The 19548-nt window shown below is 43.7% G+C and overlaps 1 protein-coding gene across 5 annotated transcripts in view; it reads right to left on the bottom strand.

Moving 5' to 3' along the window:
- The window catches only part of NBAS (neuroblastoma amplified sequence), a 339068-nt gene that overhangs the window by 8297 nt on the left and 311223 nt on the right, over positions 1-19548 (bottom strand). For all 5 annotated transcript variants that reach the window (XM_029231716.1, XM_029231717.1, XM_029231719.1 and 2 more), the window contains 3 exons: positions 19284-19423; positions 15501-15639; positions 10093-10221 (listed from right to left, as the gene is read on the bottom strand). In XM_029231716.1, coding sequence (XP_029087549.1) covers positions 10093-10221; positions 15501-15639; positions 19284-19423 — 408 coding nt within the window. The remainder of the gene's footprint in view (positions 1-10092; positions 10222-15500; positions 15640-19283; positions 19424-19548) is intronic.

Genomic DNA, 19548 nt, shown 5'->3' with positions numbered 1-19548 from the left:
AGTGTTCCTCCCTCTGCTATATTTTGGAAGAGTTTGAGAAGGATAGGTGTTAGCTCTTCTCTAAACGTTTGATAGAATTCGCCTGTGAAGCCATTGGTCCTGGGCTTTTGTTTGTTGGAAGATTTTTAGTCACAGTTTCAATTTCAGTGCTTGTTATTGGTCTGTTCATATTTTCTATTTTTTCCTGATTCAGTCTTGGCAGATTGTGCATTTCTAAGAATGTGTCCATTTCTTCCAGCTTGTCCATTTTATTGGCATAGAGTTGCTTGTAGTAATCTCTCACGATCTTTTGTATTTCTGCCGTGTCTGTTGTTACTTCTACTTTTTCATTTCTAATTCTATGATTTGAGTCTTCTCCCTTTTTTTTCTTGATGAGTCTGGCTAATGGTTTATCAATTTTGTTTATCTTCTCAGAGAACCAGCTTTTAGTTTTATTGATCTTTGCTATCATTTCCTTCATTTCTTTTTCATTTATTTCTGATCTGATCTTTATGATTTCTTTCCTTCTGCTAACTTTGGGGGTTTTTTGTTCTTCTTTCTCTAATTGCTTTTGGTGAAAGGTTAGGCTGTTTATTCAAGATGTTTCCTGTTTCTTAAGGTAGGATTGTATTGCTATAAACTTCCCTCTTAGAACTGCTTTTGCTGCATGCCACAGGTTTTGGGTCGTCGTGTCTCCATTGTCATTTGTTTCTAGGTATTTTTTGATTTCCTCTTTGATTTCTTCAATGATCACTTCGTTATTAAGTATTGTTTCGCCTCCATGTGTTTGTATTTTTTACAGATCTTTTCCTGTAACTGATATCTAGTCTCATAGCGTTGTGGCCGGAAAAGATACTTGATACAATTTCAATTTTCTTAAATTTACCAAGGCTTGATTTGTGACCGAAGATGTGATCTATCCTGGAGAATGTTCCATGAGCACTTGAGAAAAATGTGTATTCTGTTGTTTTTGGATGCAATGTCCTATAAATATCAATTAAGTCCATCTTGTTTAATGTATCATTTAAAGCTTGTGTTTCCTTAGTTATTTTCATTTTGGATGATCTGTCCATTGGTGAAAGTGGGGTGTTAAAGTTCCCTACTATGAATGCGTTACTGTCGATTTCCCCTTATATGGCTGTTAGTATTTGCCTTATGTACTGAGGTGCTCCTGTGTTAGGTGCATAGATATTTACAATTGTTATATCTTCTTCTTGGATTGATCCCTTGATTATTATGTAGTGTCCTTCTTTGTCTCTTGTAATAGTCTTTATTTTAAAGTCTATTTTGTCTGATATGAGAATTGCTACTCCAGCTTTCTTTTGGTTTCCATTTGCGTGGAATATCTTTTTCCACCCCCTCACTTTCAGTCTGTATGTGTCTCTAGGTCTGAAGTGGATCTCTTGTAGACAGCATATATGTGGGTCTTGTTTTTGTATCCATTCAGCCAGTCTGTGTCTTCTGGTGGGAGCATTTAATCCATTTACATTTAAGGTAATTATCTATTTGTATGTTCCTATTCCCATTTTCTTAATTGTGTTGGGTCTGTTATTGTAGGTCTTTTCCAACTCTTGTGTTTCTTGCCTAGAGAAGATCCTTTAGCATTTGTTGTAAAGCTGGTTTGGTGGTGCTGAACTCTCTCAGCTTTTGCTTGTCTGTAAAGGTTTTAATTTCTCCATCAAATCTGAATGAGATCCTTGCTGGGTAGAGTAATCTTGGTTGTAGGTTTTTCTCCTTCATCACTTTAAATATGTCCTGCCAGTCCCTTCTGGCTTGCAGAGTTTCTGCTGAAAGATCAGCTGTTAACCTTATGGGGATTCCCTTGTGTATTATTTGTTGTTTTTCCCTTGCTGCTTTTAATATGTTTTCTTTGTATTTAATTTTTGACAGTTTGATTAATATGTGTCTTGGCGTGTTTCTCCTTGCATTTATCCTGTATGGAACTCTCTGTGCTTCCTGGACTTGATTAACTATTTCCTTTCCCATATTAGGGAAGTTTTCAACTACAATCTCTTCAAATATTTTCTCAGTCCCTTTCTTTTTCTCTTCTCCTTCTGGGACCCCTATAATTCGAATGTTGGTGCATTTAATGTTGTCCCAGAGGTCTCTGAGACTGTCCTCAGCTCTTTTCATTCTTTTTTCTTTATTCTGCTCTGCGGTAGTTATTTCCACTATTTTATGTTCCAGGTCACTTATCCGTTCTTCTGCCTCAGTTATTCTGCTATTGATCCCATCTAGAGAATTTTTAATTTCATTTATTGTGTTGTTCATCGCTGCCTGTGTCATCTTTAGTTCTTCTAGGTCCTTGTTAAATGTTTCTTGCATTTGCTCTCTTCTATTTCCAAGATTTTGGATCGTCTTTACTATCACTACTCTGAATTCTTTTTCAGGTAGACTGCCTATCTCCTCTTCATTTGTTAGGTCTGGTGGGTTTTTATCTTGCTCCTTCATCTGCTGTATGTTTTTCTGTCTTCTCATTTTGCTTATCTTACTGTGTTTGGGGTCTCCTTTTTGCAGGCTGCAGGTTCATAGTTCCTGTTGCTTTTGGTGTCTGTCCCCAGTGGCTAAGGTTGGTTCAGTGGGTTGTGTAGGCTTCCTGGTGGACGGGACTAGTGCCTATGTTCTGGTGAATGAGGCTGGATCTTGTCTTTCTGGTGGGCAGATCCACCTCTGATGGTGTGTTTTGGGGTGTCTGTGGACTTACTATGATTTTAGGCAGCCTCTCTGCTAATGGGTGGGGTTGTGTTCCTGTCTTGCTAGTTGTTTGGCATAGGGTGTCCAGCACTGTAGCTTGCTGGTCGTTGAGTGAAGCTTGGTCTTGGTGTTGGGATGGAGATCTCTGGGAGATTTTCACCGTTTGATATTACGTGGAGCTGGGAGGCCTCTTGTGGACCAGTGTCCTGAAGTTGGCTCTCCCACCTCAGAGGCACAGCACTGACTCCTGTCTGCAGCACCAAGAGCCTTTCATCCCCACGGCTGGCGAGCGGCTAGGAAAGCGGAGGGTGCCGGCAGGGACTGCTTTCACGGGAGCGGAGCTTCGGCAGGTAACTGCCCCGAGATCTGGGGCACACTCTCGCGGACTCCGTCTGCCGTGGGCCGCGCGGTGGTCAGGGGCGCGATGCCGGAGTTGGAGCGGCGCTGAGCCCGGTGCTTGCCCTCACCCGTCTGCCCGACTGGGTTGTGTCACTGCCTGGGCTCCCGGCCGCTCCTGGATTGGTGCTTTAAGGGCTTGAGGAAGAAAATATATTCGGTCACTTTTGGAGTCAGTTGGATGTTTGAAATAAATATGTCAGAAGTCCAGGAGGATTAGTTGATTTAATTCCTCTGATCAAATAACTCTGAATTAGAGTGCGATGTAGTCATCTTGTGAAGAGAAAGCAGACAGGCTTTTGGGTGAGAGACCAATTTCCAATCCTGGCTTTTTAGCTACATAGATGTATGACCTTGTTAAGGATAATCTCTCCAGGCCCCAGTTTCCACATGTGAAATACAGACAACAGACAGAGGTTGAGATAATCTATGTTTTTAACTGCCTAGCACAATGCCTGGTGTAGAGTTCAAGTTCAGTAAATGGCTGGAGTTATTACAGTCAAACAAATCAGGAATAAAGCACAGAAGAAGAAGGAGGCCTTACATATATCATACAATGAGTAAAAGGCTTGCCTTCTCTGTCAGTGATTTTTTTTTTTTGGTCGGTGATTAATTTTTGAGAATAAATGAAACTTTGCAGATCTTGGAGAAAAAAACTTATTAAAGCACGAAGCACTGCTGTCTTCCAAGCCATTAAAATGTTAACTGCTTAATTCCTGTTTCAACAATAGGTAATGAACCTTCTCTGAATTAAATCTTTGATTTTATGGATCTGTACGAAGCTAAGAGTAATTACAGTAAGGAGAGAAGCTGAAATCCCAGTAGCCCAATGCATGCAGGACCTCATTTCAATTACTTTAAAGAAGTTTATTTAATATTATTTCACTGTTTACTTTAGGGAAGGATATTTGTCTCACTGCTACATATCCTATTACTAATAAAAGTTATTAAATATATCAACTACAAGTGCAGAAAAATAAAAGGACAACAGAAGTGTATACTTGGAATAAGAAAAATGCCTGCAGGTAACTTTTTGTTTTCTCTATCTATTTGCATGACATTCAGACTCCATTTCTCGGCACACCATCAGCTCCACTCCTGGCACGGGATTTAGTAGCATACATACCTCTTCTAAATCCAAAATTAGGACAATGCTCTGACTGAGGATCTAACAATGGGAGAGAATCTTTGAAGATTCAAGCTTGGTCACCTCTATGACCCATTCTGGGGCCCTGAGTTTGGCTAGTTCCAAACTTTGTACTTGCCCCCTTTCTACTTTGCTTAATTCCTTGTGTTATTATTTCATATGTCAATCTCCTGATGAGATAATTCCTCTACACAGAGGGATGTGTACTTTACTTCGTCTTTACAAATGTCTCACCCATTCCTCACTCCAGCACACAGTACCAGCCTATGCACAATGGTGCTTTATATGTCTGTTCACACTAAGTAAGGCAGCCACCCATCAGAGCTGTCTAGAAATCTAATAGGTTAGCCCATAGGGAGTGAGCTGCCTGTCGCTAGAGGCAACCAGCTGAGACGATTGGGAGATATTCTGTTGCAGAGCTTCCTTCACGGAGAAGACCAACTACCAGCTGAGGATGAAGGAAGATGGGTGAAAGCAACACGTCTAGGTATGTACAAGTTAAAATGGTATTTAGAAATAAGTAGATATGCCCAAAATTCCGAGAAAAACAGCCTGGTACTAAAAGAGACAAAAGAACAGTGATTGTAAAAATAGGTCAGTTTCGTAGAGAATGGACTTGAGGACACGGGGAGGGCGAAGGGTAAGCTGGGACGAAGTGAGAGTGGCATGGACATATATACACTACCGAATGTAAAACAGCTAGCGGGAAGCAGCCGCAGAGCACAGGGAGATCAGCTCGGTGCTTTGTGACCACCTAGAGGGGTGGCATAGGGAGGGTGGGAGGGAGACGCAAGAGGGAGGGGATACGGGGATATTTGTATACATATAGCTGATTCACTTCGTTATACAGCAGAAACTAACACACCATTGTAAAGCAGTTATACTCCAATAAAGATGTTAAAAAAAAACAGATCAGTGTAATGGCAATTGGTATCTGTAAGAGATACAGGAAAACACTCACTTGATCCTTCTTTGCATGACTGGATCGCTTCAGCCTAACCTGGTTTGGATACGCTTAGAAGAAAACCAGCTGACATAAGGGCCAAAACAAAAGAAGGGCTTTGCAGACACCAAACAGGGTTGTTAGGAGCCCAGCCCAAGGTCCCTGTTATCACAGCACGCCGAGGCTGTGGGGGACATGTGTGAGCCTGACTTCAACGCGAGAAGGCAATATTACGGGAGCGCTACAGCGGGGGACAGATGCTCACCAGGGAGGTCCTTGTTGGAAATATGGATTGAGTTAAAGGGGGAACAAAGAAAGGAAGGTTTCCCGGTTTTATATACATGTTGGCCCTTGAACAACGTGGGTCTGAACTGTGCTGGGCCACTTACAAGTGGATTTTTTTTCAGTAGGAAACACTACAGCACTTCACAGTCCCTCGTTGGTTGAATCCACGGATGTGGAGGAACCTCAGATGTGGATTCAGAGGCGCCTCGGATACAGAGGGCCAAGCCTAACTTACACGTGGCTTAACCCCTGTGCTGTTCAAGGGTCGACTGTAAACATGTTAATCCAAGCATGCTTTTCTGAGAATCTTTAAAGCTCTCCCTCCAACCTAGACACTGGTCACTGCGAGTAATGTTGGTAGGTTCCAGTACCTTCATGGCAAAATTAAAGGAGATAAGAATTTAATACGAATTTATTAAAACCATGAAGGACTGTGTTGTGGAAGCAATTGCACCGGGCAGAACTGAGATCCACATGTTCAAGATAAAGGCTGCAGGCTTCATTCTAGAGGTGCTCTCTTACGAGGGCTTTCAGAGCACAGCACAGAGCACCCAGGGAGTGGTCAGCTCCCCACCCCTAGCCGGGCTGGACCAGGGCCCAGTGACTTAGCGGATTTGGAAAAGGAAGCCCTGTACCGGGCAAGCTGTCAAGCTAGCTCTGCGCTGCTCTTTTCAGTGCTGATACTATATGGTTCAAGATGCTTTCAGCAAGTTCACTACCCCGTGGAGACAACCCTTTTCCAGTATCAGAGAGCCCACTAAGTTAGGTCAAAAGAAGCGGCGTGGTCAAGTACAGGCTCTGAACACTGGATCCAGGGTTTCAATTTCAGGTCAGGCTACTTACTAGCCGTATGACCTCTGAGGCTCAGTGTTTTCATCTGTGAAACCAGAATGGTATCTTTCCAGAGGATTATTAAAAAGGGACGGTCAGGATGTTCCTATTATAGCACCTGGCACAGTTGGCACTGGAGATAGTTATTACTAGCATCAGGGAGAAACACTTAATTAGGTGCCAAAGGTCTTAAACCCTTCCATGAATGATTCTTTTAACAGGCACGTTGTCCAGGACAGTCCCTGCGATGTGGCGTCCGGGCAGAGGCACTGAGCAGTACTAAAAAGGACGACGTAGTGAAGAGCAGAAGCCACCACACGTCCGGAATTATGAGCCGGGAAATGTTTCAGTCTGTGAAGCTATTGTAAATACACATCTGCTTACTTTGATGGAATGAGTCAAGAGACTTCCACCTGGTAGAAGGTATCCAGAGATGAGATTCAAACTCACCAGCAATGAATATACTTCTTGGAGAGAAGAAGGTTTTGAAGGTGAGCTCTAAATCTCACCAAGGCTGATGGAGAGGGTGATCCGGCAGTCAGGGCCACACCAGAGTTTTAATTATTCATCAGTGGCATAATCTCTAAGAAGGCCTTTCTATCTCTGGCCTAGGAAAGAAGCTGTTGGCCATTTGTAAGGACATGCCAAACACCAGAGGCTTGCAATTTCAGAAAAGTTTAGAGAAAGAAGTGAGCACCGCTATTGGCAGAGAAGCTGGTATAATCTCTGGCATCAGCGTTAAGTACCATCCTTTTAAATGTAAACACCTATAAAGCTGTCAGTATCTTATAACAAATAGCAGAATTATACAAGCTATCAGCAAGCAAGTGGAGGCGTTTTCTGCCTGGATCCACGCACTGTGCAGGAACAACTGCCCATCAGAGGAGTTCCTTTGACAGATGTTTTTCGCTTTTGTTGTTTTTTTCAATGTCAACAGGAATTACCGTCAACAACCAAAAGGGCAGAAACAAGTTACTGATGAACTCAGCCCCCCGCCCCCACAGTAATGGACAGAGTGAATAGCAAAATAAACACAAAAAAAGAAAGCCAACATTTCATATTTTTCACTGTAATACCAAGTATGATTTAAAATAGCTTGACAGGAGCCCTGCAAAAAGGCCCAATGAAACTCTTCCCTTAGAAAAGTATAACATGACTTTTTAATGGTGCTGGGAGAGCAAGGATAAATTATAGTAATTTCTTTTCATTTGTATCGCACTCCTGAAACGACAAAATTACAGAGATGGAGAAGAGATTAGCAGCTGCCACTGGCTGCTGGGTGGGGGGGAGGGAGGGGCTGGCTGTGGCTATAAGGGGTGGCCTGGGGGGTCCTTGTGATGGAGCTGCTCTGGGTCCTCACTGTAGTCACATGAATCTCCAAGGGACAATACTGCATAGAACTTTATGCACAGACACACACACACACACACACACACACACACACACACACACACACACACACGAGGGCACACAAAACTGTGAAATCCAAATCAGGTCCGGAGATTGTATCACTGTCAACGTCTTGGTGATAATTATACTATAGTCATGCAAGATGTTACCACTTGGGGAAACTGGGTGAAGGGTACAAAAAATCTTGCTGTTATTTTCTACAACCGAATGCGAACTTAAAACTATCTCAAAATAAAAAGTTAAAAAATGTTTAAAAACTGGAAAAATCTGCAACACTTTGTTTCCCTGGAGGATGCAAAAGCTTCCATGAACACACCTGAAGGTCACAGATGGGCCAGCCTAATGTGAGTACTCAACTTAGTGCAGAGAAGTTACAAGTCAGTGTCATTACCGCATTCCTAAAAGTAAGGGTCTCAGTGGTAGGTGAGTGACTCGCCTCAGCAACGTACACCTCTGGCTTTGATTTTCGCACCTGTGACCTGAAGGCCACAGAGGTTTTGGGTGTTCTCATCACAGCCCTAGGCGAACCACCCACAGGCTTTGAGCACAGCGCTGCACGTCAAACGTGCAGATCAAAGTGCTATATGGAGGGAACCAGTGCCGTTTAAAAATGACTTGGGTGATGCAGCATTCCCATCTGATTTCTTATTTTGATGGTGTGTGCACGTGTGCGTGTGCACATGCGTGTATGCAGGGGTGTGTGTCAGGCAGCAGGGCTGGTTCACAGTTAGGGAGCCCCCCTTCTAGTTGCAGTTCTGATGCATTTGAGATAAAGAATCTTTAAAATGGAAACTGAGGCGCTCGCCTATGGGATTCAGGAGTGTGTCAGGAATGCCCTACACAGGACGAATGGGGAACGGCAGTGTTTAATACATCACTGTTTTATGCTCAAAGAGGTCCATGGCAGGTTTTAGTGGGAAGACCTGAGCAGAGATATGAATACGTTAAACGGTGGTGAGGGAAAAAAGACACTGAAAGTATGCAGCCTGATTTTCTCCAGTTTTCCCTTCTTCCCGATGTCTTGGATTTGCAATTAAAAATCAGCTAAGAAAAAAAAATCTCACTGCAGTTCTTAGTTTCTTGTAAATTCCCAACATTATGCAACTTTTATTTCAGCACAGAGAGACAGGGAGGTTACCACTGGACAAGTCCCCTCAATTCCCTACTTCAGTCTAGTTTCTAGAAAGGCCCTTGTCATGCTCAACTATCAGTGATAACGAAGCATTTTTTTTTTTTTTTCCTGTACGCGGGCCTCTCACTGCTGTGGCCTCTCCCGTTGCGGAGCACAGGCTCCAGACGCACAGGCTCAGCGGCCATGGCTCACGGGCCCAGCCGCTCCGCGGCATGTGGGATCTTCCCAGACCGGGGCACGAACCCGTGTCCCCTGCATCGGCAGGCGGACTCTCAACCACTGCGCCACCAGGGAAGCCCCACGAAGGGTATTTTTATCAACACAAAATCTTTAGAGAAACTTACTTTACATTATTTTGAAAATATATCTAAATGAATAAAGGCACTAGGTTTTTCTCATTTTGTTCATTATTACTGTTTCCAAATGCAATTATGTTCTGCTTTCTGCATCCTTTGTCATTAACAAAATTGTACATCCATGACATCTGTTCATCAATCTCTTCACTGCACCACTGCTCTAGGATCCTTCTGCCCTCTCTGGTCCCTAAAAGACATCCTCTTGTATTTTTGTTAAAGCACACACATACACGCTTCAAATGAAAGAATGATCGCCCTGCAGAAGGGTTTCAGTAAGGATAATACAACGCAAATTCATTAAACACAACCCTGAGCTATCTAATCCTAAAGTGTAAAATTTAAAAAGGGAAGTGAAAGTTTCTTCCTTAATCATGATAACAAGGCAACAGCCTTGAGGGAGGACTCTCCAGCCTTGACACTAGCCCCCCGTTCCTCAAACTAGGAGGGGCTTCAGTGGTGGTGTCGGCCGCCAGAGGAAACACGAGCTTGAGATTCCCGACGGTGCCAGGACACATGACTCTTTCTCACCTTTTATTAGTAGATAACCAAACACATGCAGGCACAGAAAACCTGCTTGATGCTAGGAGCTCCTCGACCAAGATTTCAAGTGGCAAGGACTAGTCCGCTAGTCCCAGGCTGCTTTGACATCTTCTTGAGACTAATACACGGCTTCTCTAGAGAAAATGCTTCATGATCTGGATTTGTATTCTTGGCACCTAAACCCAGAGTGTGGTTCATGGGAGGAGTTTAGTGAATGTTTGTGAAATAGACAAATATCTACTGCTTAGACAAACAGAAACAGCTAATGTGGTCAGAGTGGAGATAAAATAGTCCTGAGTAAATCACGGTTGTTCTTGATGAGAATGGCATTACTAATTCATTTCTCTGAAACATAAGAAAGAAATTCCGCAGGGAGCACCTTAGCAATGGCGGTGATGTGGTCCAGGGCCATGGCGTGCAGATGCTCGTCTCGGCTCTCGAGGAGAAGCTTCAGAGACGGGAGCAGCAGGGCCTGGTGCTGCAGCAGCAAGCACAGCTCCTTCACACCCTGGAAGCACAAGGGCAACTTTGTGAGTGAGAAGAAAAGGGAGCGCATCAAAGCGCTGGCATGATTCTGCTTGTGTCTTTCCACACCTTTTCCTATGAGTGTGTGTGTCTGTCTGTGTCTGTACAAAATGCACACATGGGACCACCCTGATTTAGTGTTTGATACCTGTTTCACTCACTTCACCATCTATTCATAAAATCTTTCCAAGTATCAGATATTCATCTACAACGCTGCTATTTTAATGGCTGCATAGGATCCCGATGGATGGATATAGGACTGGAATTTATTTTCCTAAACTCTCAGAGTTCTAGTTTCCTCCCAAGTAAAACAGAGGTAAACTGTATCTACTCTGCAGTGTGGGGTGTGTGTGTGTGTGTGTGTGTGTGTGTGTGTGTGTGTGTGTGAATAAGTATTAGTGAATAATAATATACAATGCTCAGCATATACTAGACGCTTAACAATAAAAGCTATTGTCAATTGTTAAAATTATCAAAAATATCTAGTTATCACCCACTGTAACAAAGGAAATCAGCAATTTGCATATTTTAAGACCTGTTTATAGTTAATGTCAATGTAAACTGGATGCGTGATATACTTAAGATGCTCCATCTTCATAAAAACTACCTGTGGTCCAGAAAAATGAAAATGGATTTAGATTGTCACAGACATATTTGCATTTTATTCGCGGCCCTTTTTTTATGCTGGCTGAACCTGCCATCGGAGAGCAGGCTTTTCTATAAGATAACAAACGATAATCTTTCACAACAAAAGTATAAAAGCATAGAAAATAAATTTTCAAGCTAGTCTTCCCTGCTGAGTTACATGTTCCCTCGGTGTCCTGACTTTAGCTGTAACGTGAAGAACAGGACACTTGGACCAGAGGCCGGACAAAGAGCGCAACCTCATTATATAAAGCGGGGGCTGTTTTTGAAAGAACTGCGGGTCACCGCCCTGTGTGGGACGACCTTCCTCTTGTGCTACTCCAACAGGAGCACATCGGAGGAGGAAAACTCAAATGCATGACATTTTCATAATTCCTTTACGTTATTATAAAGAGTAGATAGAAGAAGGCTGACATAAAGAAGCCCTGCTTAAAGCTTGGGATAAAGGTCTCTTTGGAATTCCACTCACTGTCTTTTATTAGCTTGCACCCAGCAGGCCACTGCTGGAAATCAGGCTGTGCCCCCCAAACCCATGTGAGAATGATCAATATCGGCTGGGTAACAGCTCTGTAAAATGTGTACTTCAAACACGGATTCTCATTCAGGAAAGTGCTCTGCATGCCTTAAGGCACGTACCGCATACAGAGGCCTCTCACCCAGCATCGGGGCCAAAGAGAAATGCGGATTTTTAATCTGGGATGCCAATACCTGCAGAAAACACTTGGGAAGACGAAATATAAACCCCCACGCGTGACAGTCCAGCCCAGCCGCCACGCACCAACCTGCTTCCTCCGCCCTCCTCCCTGTAGCCTTACGGCCTCGCCCTCCCACCCTGCACAGTCCTCTGAGAGCAGCGCCTGCACGGGAGACCTCCCTCTCACCACGGGATGCTCTGAGCTGCGCTGTCCAGCAGGGCAGCCGTGGGCCACGTGGGGCTTGTGAGCATTTGAGATGTGGCTAGTGCAACTGAGAAACTGCATTTTAAGTTTTATTCAATTTCACTTAAGCTTGATTTTCATACCCACGTGTGGCCCACGGCTGCCACAGTGGAGGGCGCAGCTGAGAGTGTGAGGCTCTCACGGACCTCTGGGTCTTCGCACACGACGTAACCTCTGCTGTCTCTCTCTCTTTGATTAACCCCTACTCATCGTTAGGTCTCAGCTTACAAAGGCACAGGAAAATTCCATTCCCTGCGATGGTACCTCTGATGTCCCAGGTTTGGCGCTCCTATATTCTGGCTATACCTCGTTGAATATTTCCTACGTTATCTGTCATCTTGTATTATTGTAATCATTCATTTGTCTATCTGCCTCACTTGAGGGCAAGGAGGTTTTTCCTTCTCTGTGTTCCAAACTTGCTTAGCACATGCTGTACCCCAAATTATTTGTATTCTCTCTCTTAACTCTCATATATGCTTATTCAATACGTTATCAGTAATTGGTAAATAGGTATTTCTCAGTAATTTATGATATTTGGAAGAAGCATATCACTTGGCTGATCTCAGCTTTGATGAAAAATTTATGGAAATAACCTATACACCCCTTGAGCAGGCATAATGGCTAGATATCCCACAGCCAGACAAGGACACCCAGGAATGGAAGAATTCATTTTATGAGAGCTACTGAGTGCTTTTTATCTCTTAGCTAACAGTTACTGGCTAAATACTTACTTGTAATTAAGGACTATACTATATTCACCAGGTATTTCCCCCTGTGTTACAAGAGGACAGTTTATTAGGATGTTTATAAAGGGATTTGGGGAGCTGCAGGAAAGGTCAAAGTAGCAAAGGGCACCACAAAACACCTTATATGGTACGTTCGCAGCTCAAACCTGTCTGGCCATCAGGACACAGAACAACAATGAGAGGCCTTGAATGCAGAGGAGCAGGTGGGCTGGGGCCCAGAGCCAGGCCAGAACCCTGGGCGCCGGTCCTCCCTGTGGACTGGGGTTTATGGTGATGCCCTGGGCCCTGTGGCTGACGGTCGTCAGAGCAGCGGGACCGGTCCACCAGCGGTCCTTCTGTCCTCACGCGACCCTCCCACTGGTCCTGGGGTATCCAGCACCTAAAGGTGTGGCAGGGCCCGCAGCAAGAGCGTGGAGCACAAGGTGTGCAGGGGTGGGTGTCGTCGATTCAAAAAACCGAGCTCTCGACGTCCTCAGGAGTGCCTCAGCCGTGAGAGAGAACAGTCACACTAAGACTGAGAAGCCGGGGTCAGCTGGGCTCCCTCGTGAGCTGGGGGGCGGGCTCCCACACACCCGCCGCAGTGTCTGCCATGCTAGTTCCTGCTGTGCCTCTGCAGGGACCCTCGGGGGCAGCCACAAGTAGATGGAACTTGGGATTTTACATCTAAATGCCAGGAACTTGTTTTATGCCAAGTTGCTAATTTCTGGTTCTACAGATACCCCACTCCTGAGGACGCTGCACGCGTTGCCACGGACAGAAGCTGAGAGGAGGATATGTTAACTTTCAAGACCGTGGGACACATGACCTGTAAGAAACAGTGATTTTATCTTTCTCTAATATTTTCCATCAGCAAAACCATCATGGCCATAAGTAAACAAGTACCATGAGCAACAGCAGGAGATTGTGAAAAGAGCCACAAAGAAAAAGAATCTCTACATATGGGAACTTGGTAGGAGGATGGGAAATGGGGATGAAGGATAAAGTAAGCCCCTTTAAGTCCCGTCAGAGATAATCAGGCAAACGCATCTCACACACTGGGCAGTAGGGCAACCAAAGGTACTGGAGGAAAAAGAAGTGAGTCATGGATACTTTTACTGCCACAGTGATATTAAATCTCATGGAAGTCTGAAATGAGACTATGTAGATTCCAAATGCGGTAAAATAAACTTAACAAGACATTTCCATTTTATGATAATACTGTTCCTTCCTTTGAAACAATTCTGATTCACATTTGAGCAAATTTAGTGATTAATAAAAATAGTACACGACATTTGCAAAGTTCCTTCAATCATGGCATCCTAAGAAAAAAAATCTACATATGTACCTAATTAAAACACAGAAGGTAGCAAAACAGAAATGAAGAAAAGTCACTGTGGCAACAGAGCTCTTGATGATGATCTTTCAAATCATCAAATTGGAACAGAGAAGCGATAATGACCCACTTCAAAATGGAGCTCAATCCAGTACCTTACTCCTCACCCCAAGAGAATGATGGACTCATGAGAGGCGGTGAACTAAGTGCTACGGATGAAGAAGTGAAGAGACAGCCTCAGGTCACGCTCCTCCCAGGACTGGGGACCTCACAGGACAGTCGAAACAAGAGTCCCCGCTGAGGTCATGTGGTCTAACCCCTTGTTTCAGAGATGAGAAAGTGGAGGTCCAGAGATCCTAAATAATGTTTTCCTAACCTAGATTCAATAGAACTGACAGTAGGGCACTTCTGGTGTTTGGTCCTAATCTAACAATGCTTGATCTTAGCTTATGTTAAGGCAGAGATGAAACCCATGTTATTTACTTACCCTGGTGGGGGTAAGACAGTGTGTTGAGTCCCCACTCTCTGCAGTATGCTGAATCCTGCCTTGGGTGAAACAGAGATGCTACAGCCATGGCTCCTACCCTCCAGGTGCTCACAATATAGCAGAGCCGATCACAGGTACATAAGCATCTGACACAAGCAAATCACAGGCTACTGGAGTAAGGGGAAGTTATCTTTGGTGCTGGTACTTTAAATATTTTATAGAATAATTTTGTCATTCTGGTGGTTGAAGACGTCTTTAAATGGACACAGTATTTTAAATTCAATCAAAAAACACTTAGCCAGTCCTTCATTCAGAAAACAATTCATTAAATTGCACTCATAAAGAGAATATTTTCCTTGAGTGATTACAATGAAGATTCAAAGAATCCTATTTACAATTTTATTTTCAAGTTTATCTGCTATGTGGTAGAAACTCAAAAACCAATTAATCAGTTTAGTGCCATTATCCAAAGGCTTAAATTTAAGACATGTAAATTGCTCAAACAATACATTGCTGAGGTCAGATCCACAGCAGGGGGCTGCAGTTAATATGTACTTATTTTAGAATGTACAAATTTACATATATATTACACAAATATCTCTGGGACACATATTATAGGATCAAATAGAGAACAAGGTCAACATGGAGGTGGCTGAGTTTTTATCATGTTTACAGAGAATAAATATTGTGGTTATGCAATCTTATTACAATGATGTCAAAAAAGTATGTGAAAATCAGAGTGGCTGGTTACCTGCCGAGGAGTGCTAAGGTAGCTGCTATGTTACCAACTGGCCTGGGTCAGCCAGACAGGACACTTGAGCTACCGTGACCTCTTAGAACAGAAACGTGAGTTAGACATAAAAGGGCACCCAAAAAACCAGAAAACTGGGTTCTACTCTGGGACTTGTAAAAGGAAAACTGCTTCAGAGCTCTAACAAAGAGTAAATGACCTCAAAGAATCCTTTTAGCCCTGCTTTTCTTCATTTGATCGGTCACAAATTACGGGCTTTACTTTACCTACCGATAACTTAAGCTAAATGTTCCCCAAGAACAGTCACTGGCATTGTTTATACCAAGGAGCTGGGAAATGGAAAGGGATATCCCCCAGGAAAGCCACTTGAAATACCCACTCACCTCTGCAGGGAGCATCTGTTCGGTGTTATATAAAGAGCGGCAGATTTTCAAAACTTCATTCCCCAGCCCTTCCTTGTTCTCCACCGTACATCTGGTTAGCATCACTGTAGCCAGTCTCACCCACGGATTATTGGTTATGCTGGTTCGAAGGGAGAAAAATGCAAGGCATGGGAAACGACGAAACTTATAACAATTGTGATAAGAAATTTTAAAATAGAAAAGAAATCCCACTTTTTCAAGTAAAATGCTTTCGGCAAATTGCAGTCATAACCTGCATGATGTGTTCCTTCACGTCTATCTTGGGGAAAAGACACCAGCCCACAGAGGGGAAAGAGCTTGCTGTGGTATGGACAAGTGCCCCAGCAGCATGGAGCCAGTGGGTGGACGCCAACCAGTACAGACTGCTTTGAAGCCCAGCAACTCAGGCTGACATTCCGGCTCCCTGGCTGCTTGCGCGAGTCACAGAAGTGACTTATACACGCTCAGCCTAGTTGTATTGTTCTGGGGAGGCCACCCAACCTTTCCGGGCCTTGGTTCTTCTCACAGCGAAAAGGCAATTTAATGTTTTCCTGGCAGGCTTGCGTTGCTTAGTGAAGTACCACTCTCAGTAGCAGGCACATCTTACTACTTATTCTCTTATTTCTGAGACACAAAAGCACAAAAGTTTGCCTTTTGTTTCCCTTCTCTGGCAGCCGCTCCCGTGACTTCATAAAAACATCACGATTTATATTTCAAGAGACAAGTGAAAGGTACATTCATTCTGGGGTACTGATTTTACTTACAACATTTTAAAATAATTTTACTCTTTATTAAGAGTCTGTTGTCTCATTAGCACAGCACTAGCTTCTAGCCACCGAACACCAAAGGATGGTCCCTCCCTGGAAAGAATTTCATTCCCTGTGCCTGAGAAAAACATCAAGTGCAACAACAAGGGGACTCAGGATACTAGCCTTTGGCAAAGCCTTTGTGTCTCAGCTCAAACTAGCAACTCGCGAGGACAACGAATGCTGCTTATTTCAAGGTACCAACAAAGCTCAGGGAGCATCTGGTTGATGGATGAGTCTTCGCACACTAGAGGACTCGCCCTCTGCTTTCCTCTTTAAAGTCTGGATTCAGTTCTCCTGGGGTTTTCCCTAACAGGCCACCTCCCTGAAGCAGAATTGCACAGGGCATCCCAGTGGCTTTTACAACAACTATCAAAACATATTGTCCAGTGTGTACAGGTCAGTCCCAAACTCCCCAACTACCCCTTCCCCCTACCCTTCCCCCCTAGTAACCATAAGTTTGTTCTCCAAGTCTGTGAGTCTGTTTCTGTTTTGTAAATAAGTTCATCTGCACCATTTCTTTTTAGATGTACACTGCTGTATTTAAAATGGATAACCAACAAGGACCTACTGTATAGCACAGGGAACTCTGCTCAGTATTATGTAACAACCTAAATGGGAAAAGAATTTGAAAAAGGATACATGTATATGTTTAACTGGATCATTTTTCTGTATGCCTAAAACTATCACAACATTGTTAATCAACTATACTCCAATATAAAATAAAAAGTTAAAAAAATGTATTTTACACCAGCCAGCTGTGATACACTGGAGGAAAACTAAGGATCTTCCCTAATGCCAATCTATTATGCTTTCCATACATGTTCTGACAAGGGGCTAAAACCAAAACTCCTAAGTTGGTACCAGTAAATTAGCGGTCATGTGGATCAAGCAAAGTTCTTGAAAGTCAAATGTTTGACTTTACCATGTTGACCGGCAACATTCAGTCATCGCCACACTACCCCTCCCTCCCCGCTCCCCACGCTCCCCTCCCCTTTTCTGGTTGTTTTGGAAGTGCTGGAGTCATACGTTGGATTGTCTGGGGGAAAAAAAGTATTCCCAAGTACTTTTAAGGACCTGTTTTAAGTGTTCCCTCATACGTTCTCCTGTGCTAAAACACCAGTTTGAGCCAGGAAAGAAGCAGAAATGGACTTTATTTGACTTATTATTAAGTCAAATATGTATGTATAACTGGTTATCGCTTAGGTAGAGGAGACACAGCTGGTAAGAGGGTTAAGTGGACTCTGGTAATGCTTGGTTCTGATGCTAATGATTTCATAAAGGAAGTCTGTAAACACAGGTTACTAGCAGCTTACAAATTTCACACAGGACTACAAAAGCAAGAACGTATGTTTGAAAATGAGTGAATGCATTAAATGTTTAAACGCAGTCAGTGTTTTAAGTAAAGCCGAGCTTGCTTCTTGTGGGGAAGTGAGTGCTTTGCAATGGTCAGTGTTCCAAAAGTAAAAGAAACTGCAGAACCACAGTTAACTAATCTACCAGAAGTATCATACTTTCAATTTGAAAAATTCTCTTTAGACTCAGAGATCCATTTTGAGTGTATGAAGAAATCTATAATGCAACTCTCATGATCTTCTAAAAAAGGGAAGCATTACTGACAATGTAATTAGTGGGTCCCACATCTATTTCCCATTATCATCTCCTAGGAGCTGTTTAGAAACTGAGGCCCAGGCCCCGGTACCGAGAGTTGGACTCGGAGAGCCAAGCATGGGACTCTGTTTTTAACAAGCACCCTCAGGTCCTGAGGCAGCTCTGCCAAGATAATTGGGAACCAAATGGAAATGCTGTTTCAAGGTACTGTCACAAGTGAAACTAAAGCTTTTATGATGTGGGAACTTGCACTGCACGGTTTCACAGAGTGAAGGTAAGAACCTATGCTCAAGCGCAGATGTCAGCACGCCATCGCTGCCACAGATGCTTGAGATCTAAGAGACGCTTCTTGCCTTTCTGAAAACACTTGGTTAAAAAACCAAACCAAACCAAAATGCCCGCCTCCTCGGTTTGCTTCAGGAATTCCTAACGGTCTCGTCTGAGGGTGAAGGTAAAGGGGCTTGCCCAGATGTTCCTTAGCGCTCCTAAACTGCTCACGGAATCATTTCGAGAAAACATCCTTCTGTGTACATCTGAGGTGTGGAGACATGTACTGGTCTGGGCGCACAAAGTGCTGGCTGACGCGGGAAGAGCAAGGTGAGTCCCGGCCGCCGAGACATTCGCAACGGAAGCGCGGATGCTCTCGTTTTTTGCCAGAGGAGCAGCAGTTCTTGACAGACAGCATATGTGCTCAGAGGAAATCTGGCCACTTCTTCCAAAGGACTCCTTGGCCAGCAGCACAGGGACTGTGCGACTACCGGGGCAGCTGTAGTGGTGGCTGCGACCTCAGCCTGACACAGACGATCAGCATGGGCTGTGGAGGTTCCAGCAGCTGTTGGAACTCTGTCTCCTCCGTCTCAGGGCCAGGTGCTGCCTGAAGCTGTTTAACTTCTGAGCTTCCAAGTTCTCATCCGTAAAATTCGGTAACATCACCTTCCCGTGTAGCTTTGCTGTGTGACTTGACAGTGTATGTCAACTGCACATAACACTGTGTTCTCAATAAACGGAAATTATCAATTTATTCCCCATGGATTCTCAAGTTAGCATCGTAAGCCGTGTTAAAAGAGCGTCAAAACATGTCCTGGTGAAAATACTGGCACAAAATTATTTTGCTGACATCCTAAATCAGATGTTATTATCAAGCATTGTCTATTTCTGAATAAAATATTTGGCTTTAGGGGTAAGGAGAAGTGGAAAGAAACTGTGATATTTCAAGAAAAACAATTCTAATTTCATCTAAAGGTTTATACTGATTTTATATATTTCTTTCATTGGCTCTTCTGAAGGTAGTGATTTTTTAAACCTAGAGTCTAGACAAATAGAAGTCTACTCTTATGTTAATACTCACGTATATTCCCGTTTCACAGGCGGCCAAGCCTGCAGGAGCAAAACCAGGTGCTGGAACTCGACCTCTCGGTGACTGGCCTCCAGGAGCTCCACAAAGAGCGAGTAGCGCTTCTCTTCATCCTCCGTGTCAGTTACGTCCACCTGGAAGGCGGAACACACACTTGAAACCCACAGCAAAGGCCACGGAATTGCTGTCCGGAAAAATTCAAATTTGATTATTTTGATTAAATGCTCTTTCGGAAACTTTTACAGTGTGTCAAGGGGAA

The sequence above is a fragment of the Monodon monoceros genome, unplaced genomic scaffold (assembly GCF_005190385.1).
Source record: "Monodon monoceros isolate NGI ecotype Baffin Bay Population unplaced genomic scaffold, NGI_Narwhal_1 Super_Scaffold_19, whole genome shotgun sequence".
Lineage (NCBI taxonomy): Eukaryota > Metazoa > Chordata > Mammalia > Artiodactyla > Monodontidae > Monodon > Monodon monoceros.
The sequence above is the reverse complement of the archived record's forward strand: the minus strand, read 5'-3'. Positions and strand labels throughout refer to the sequence as shown.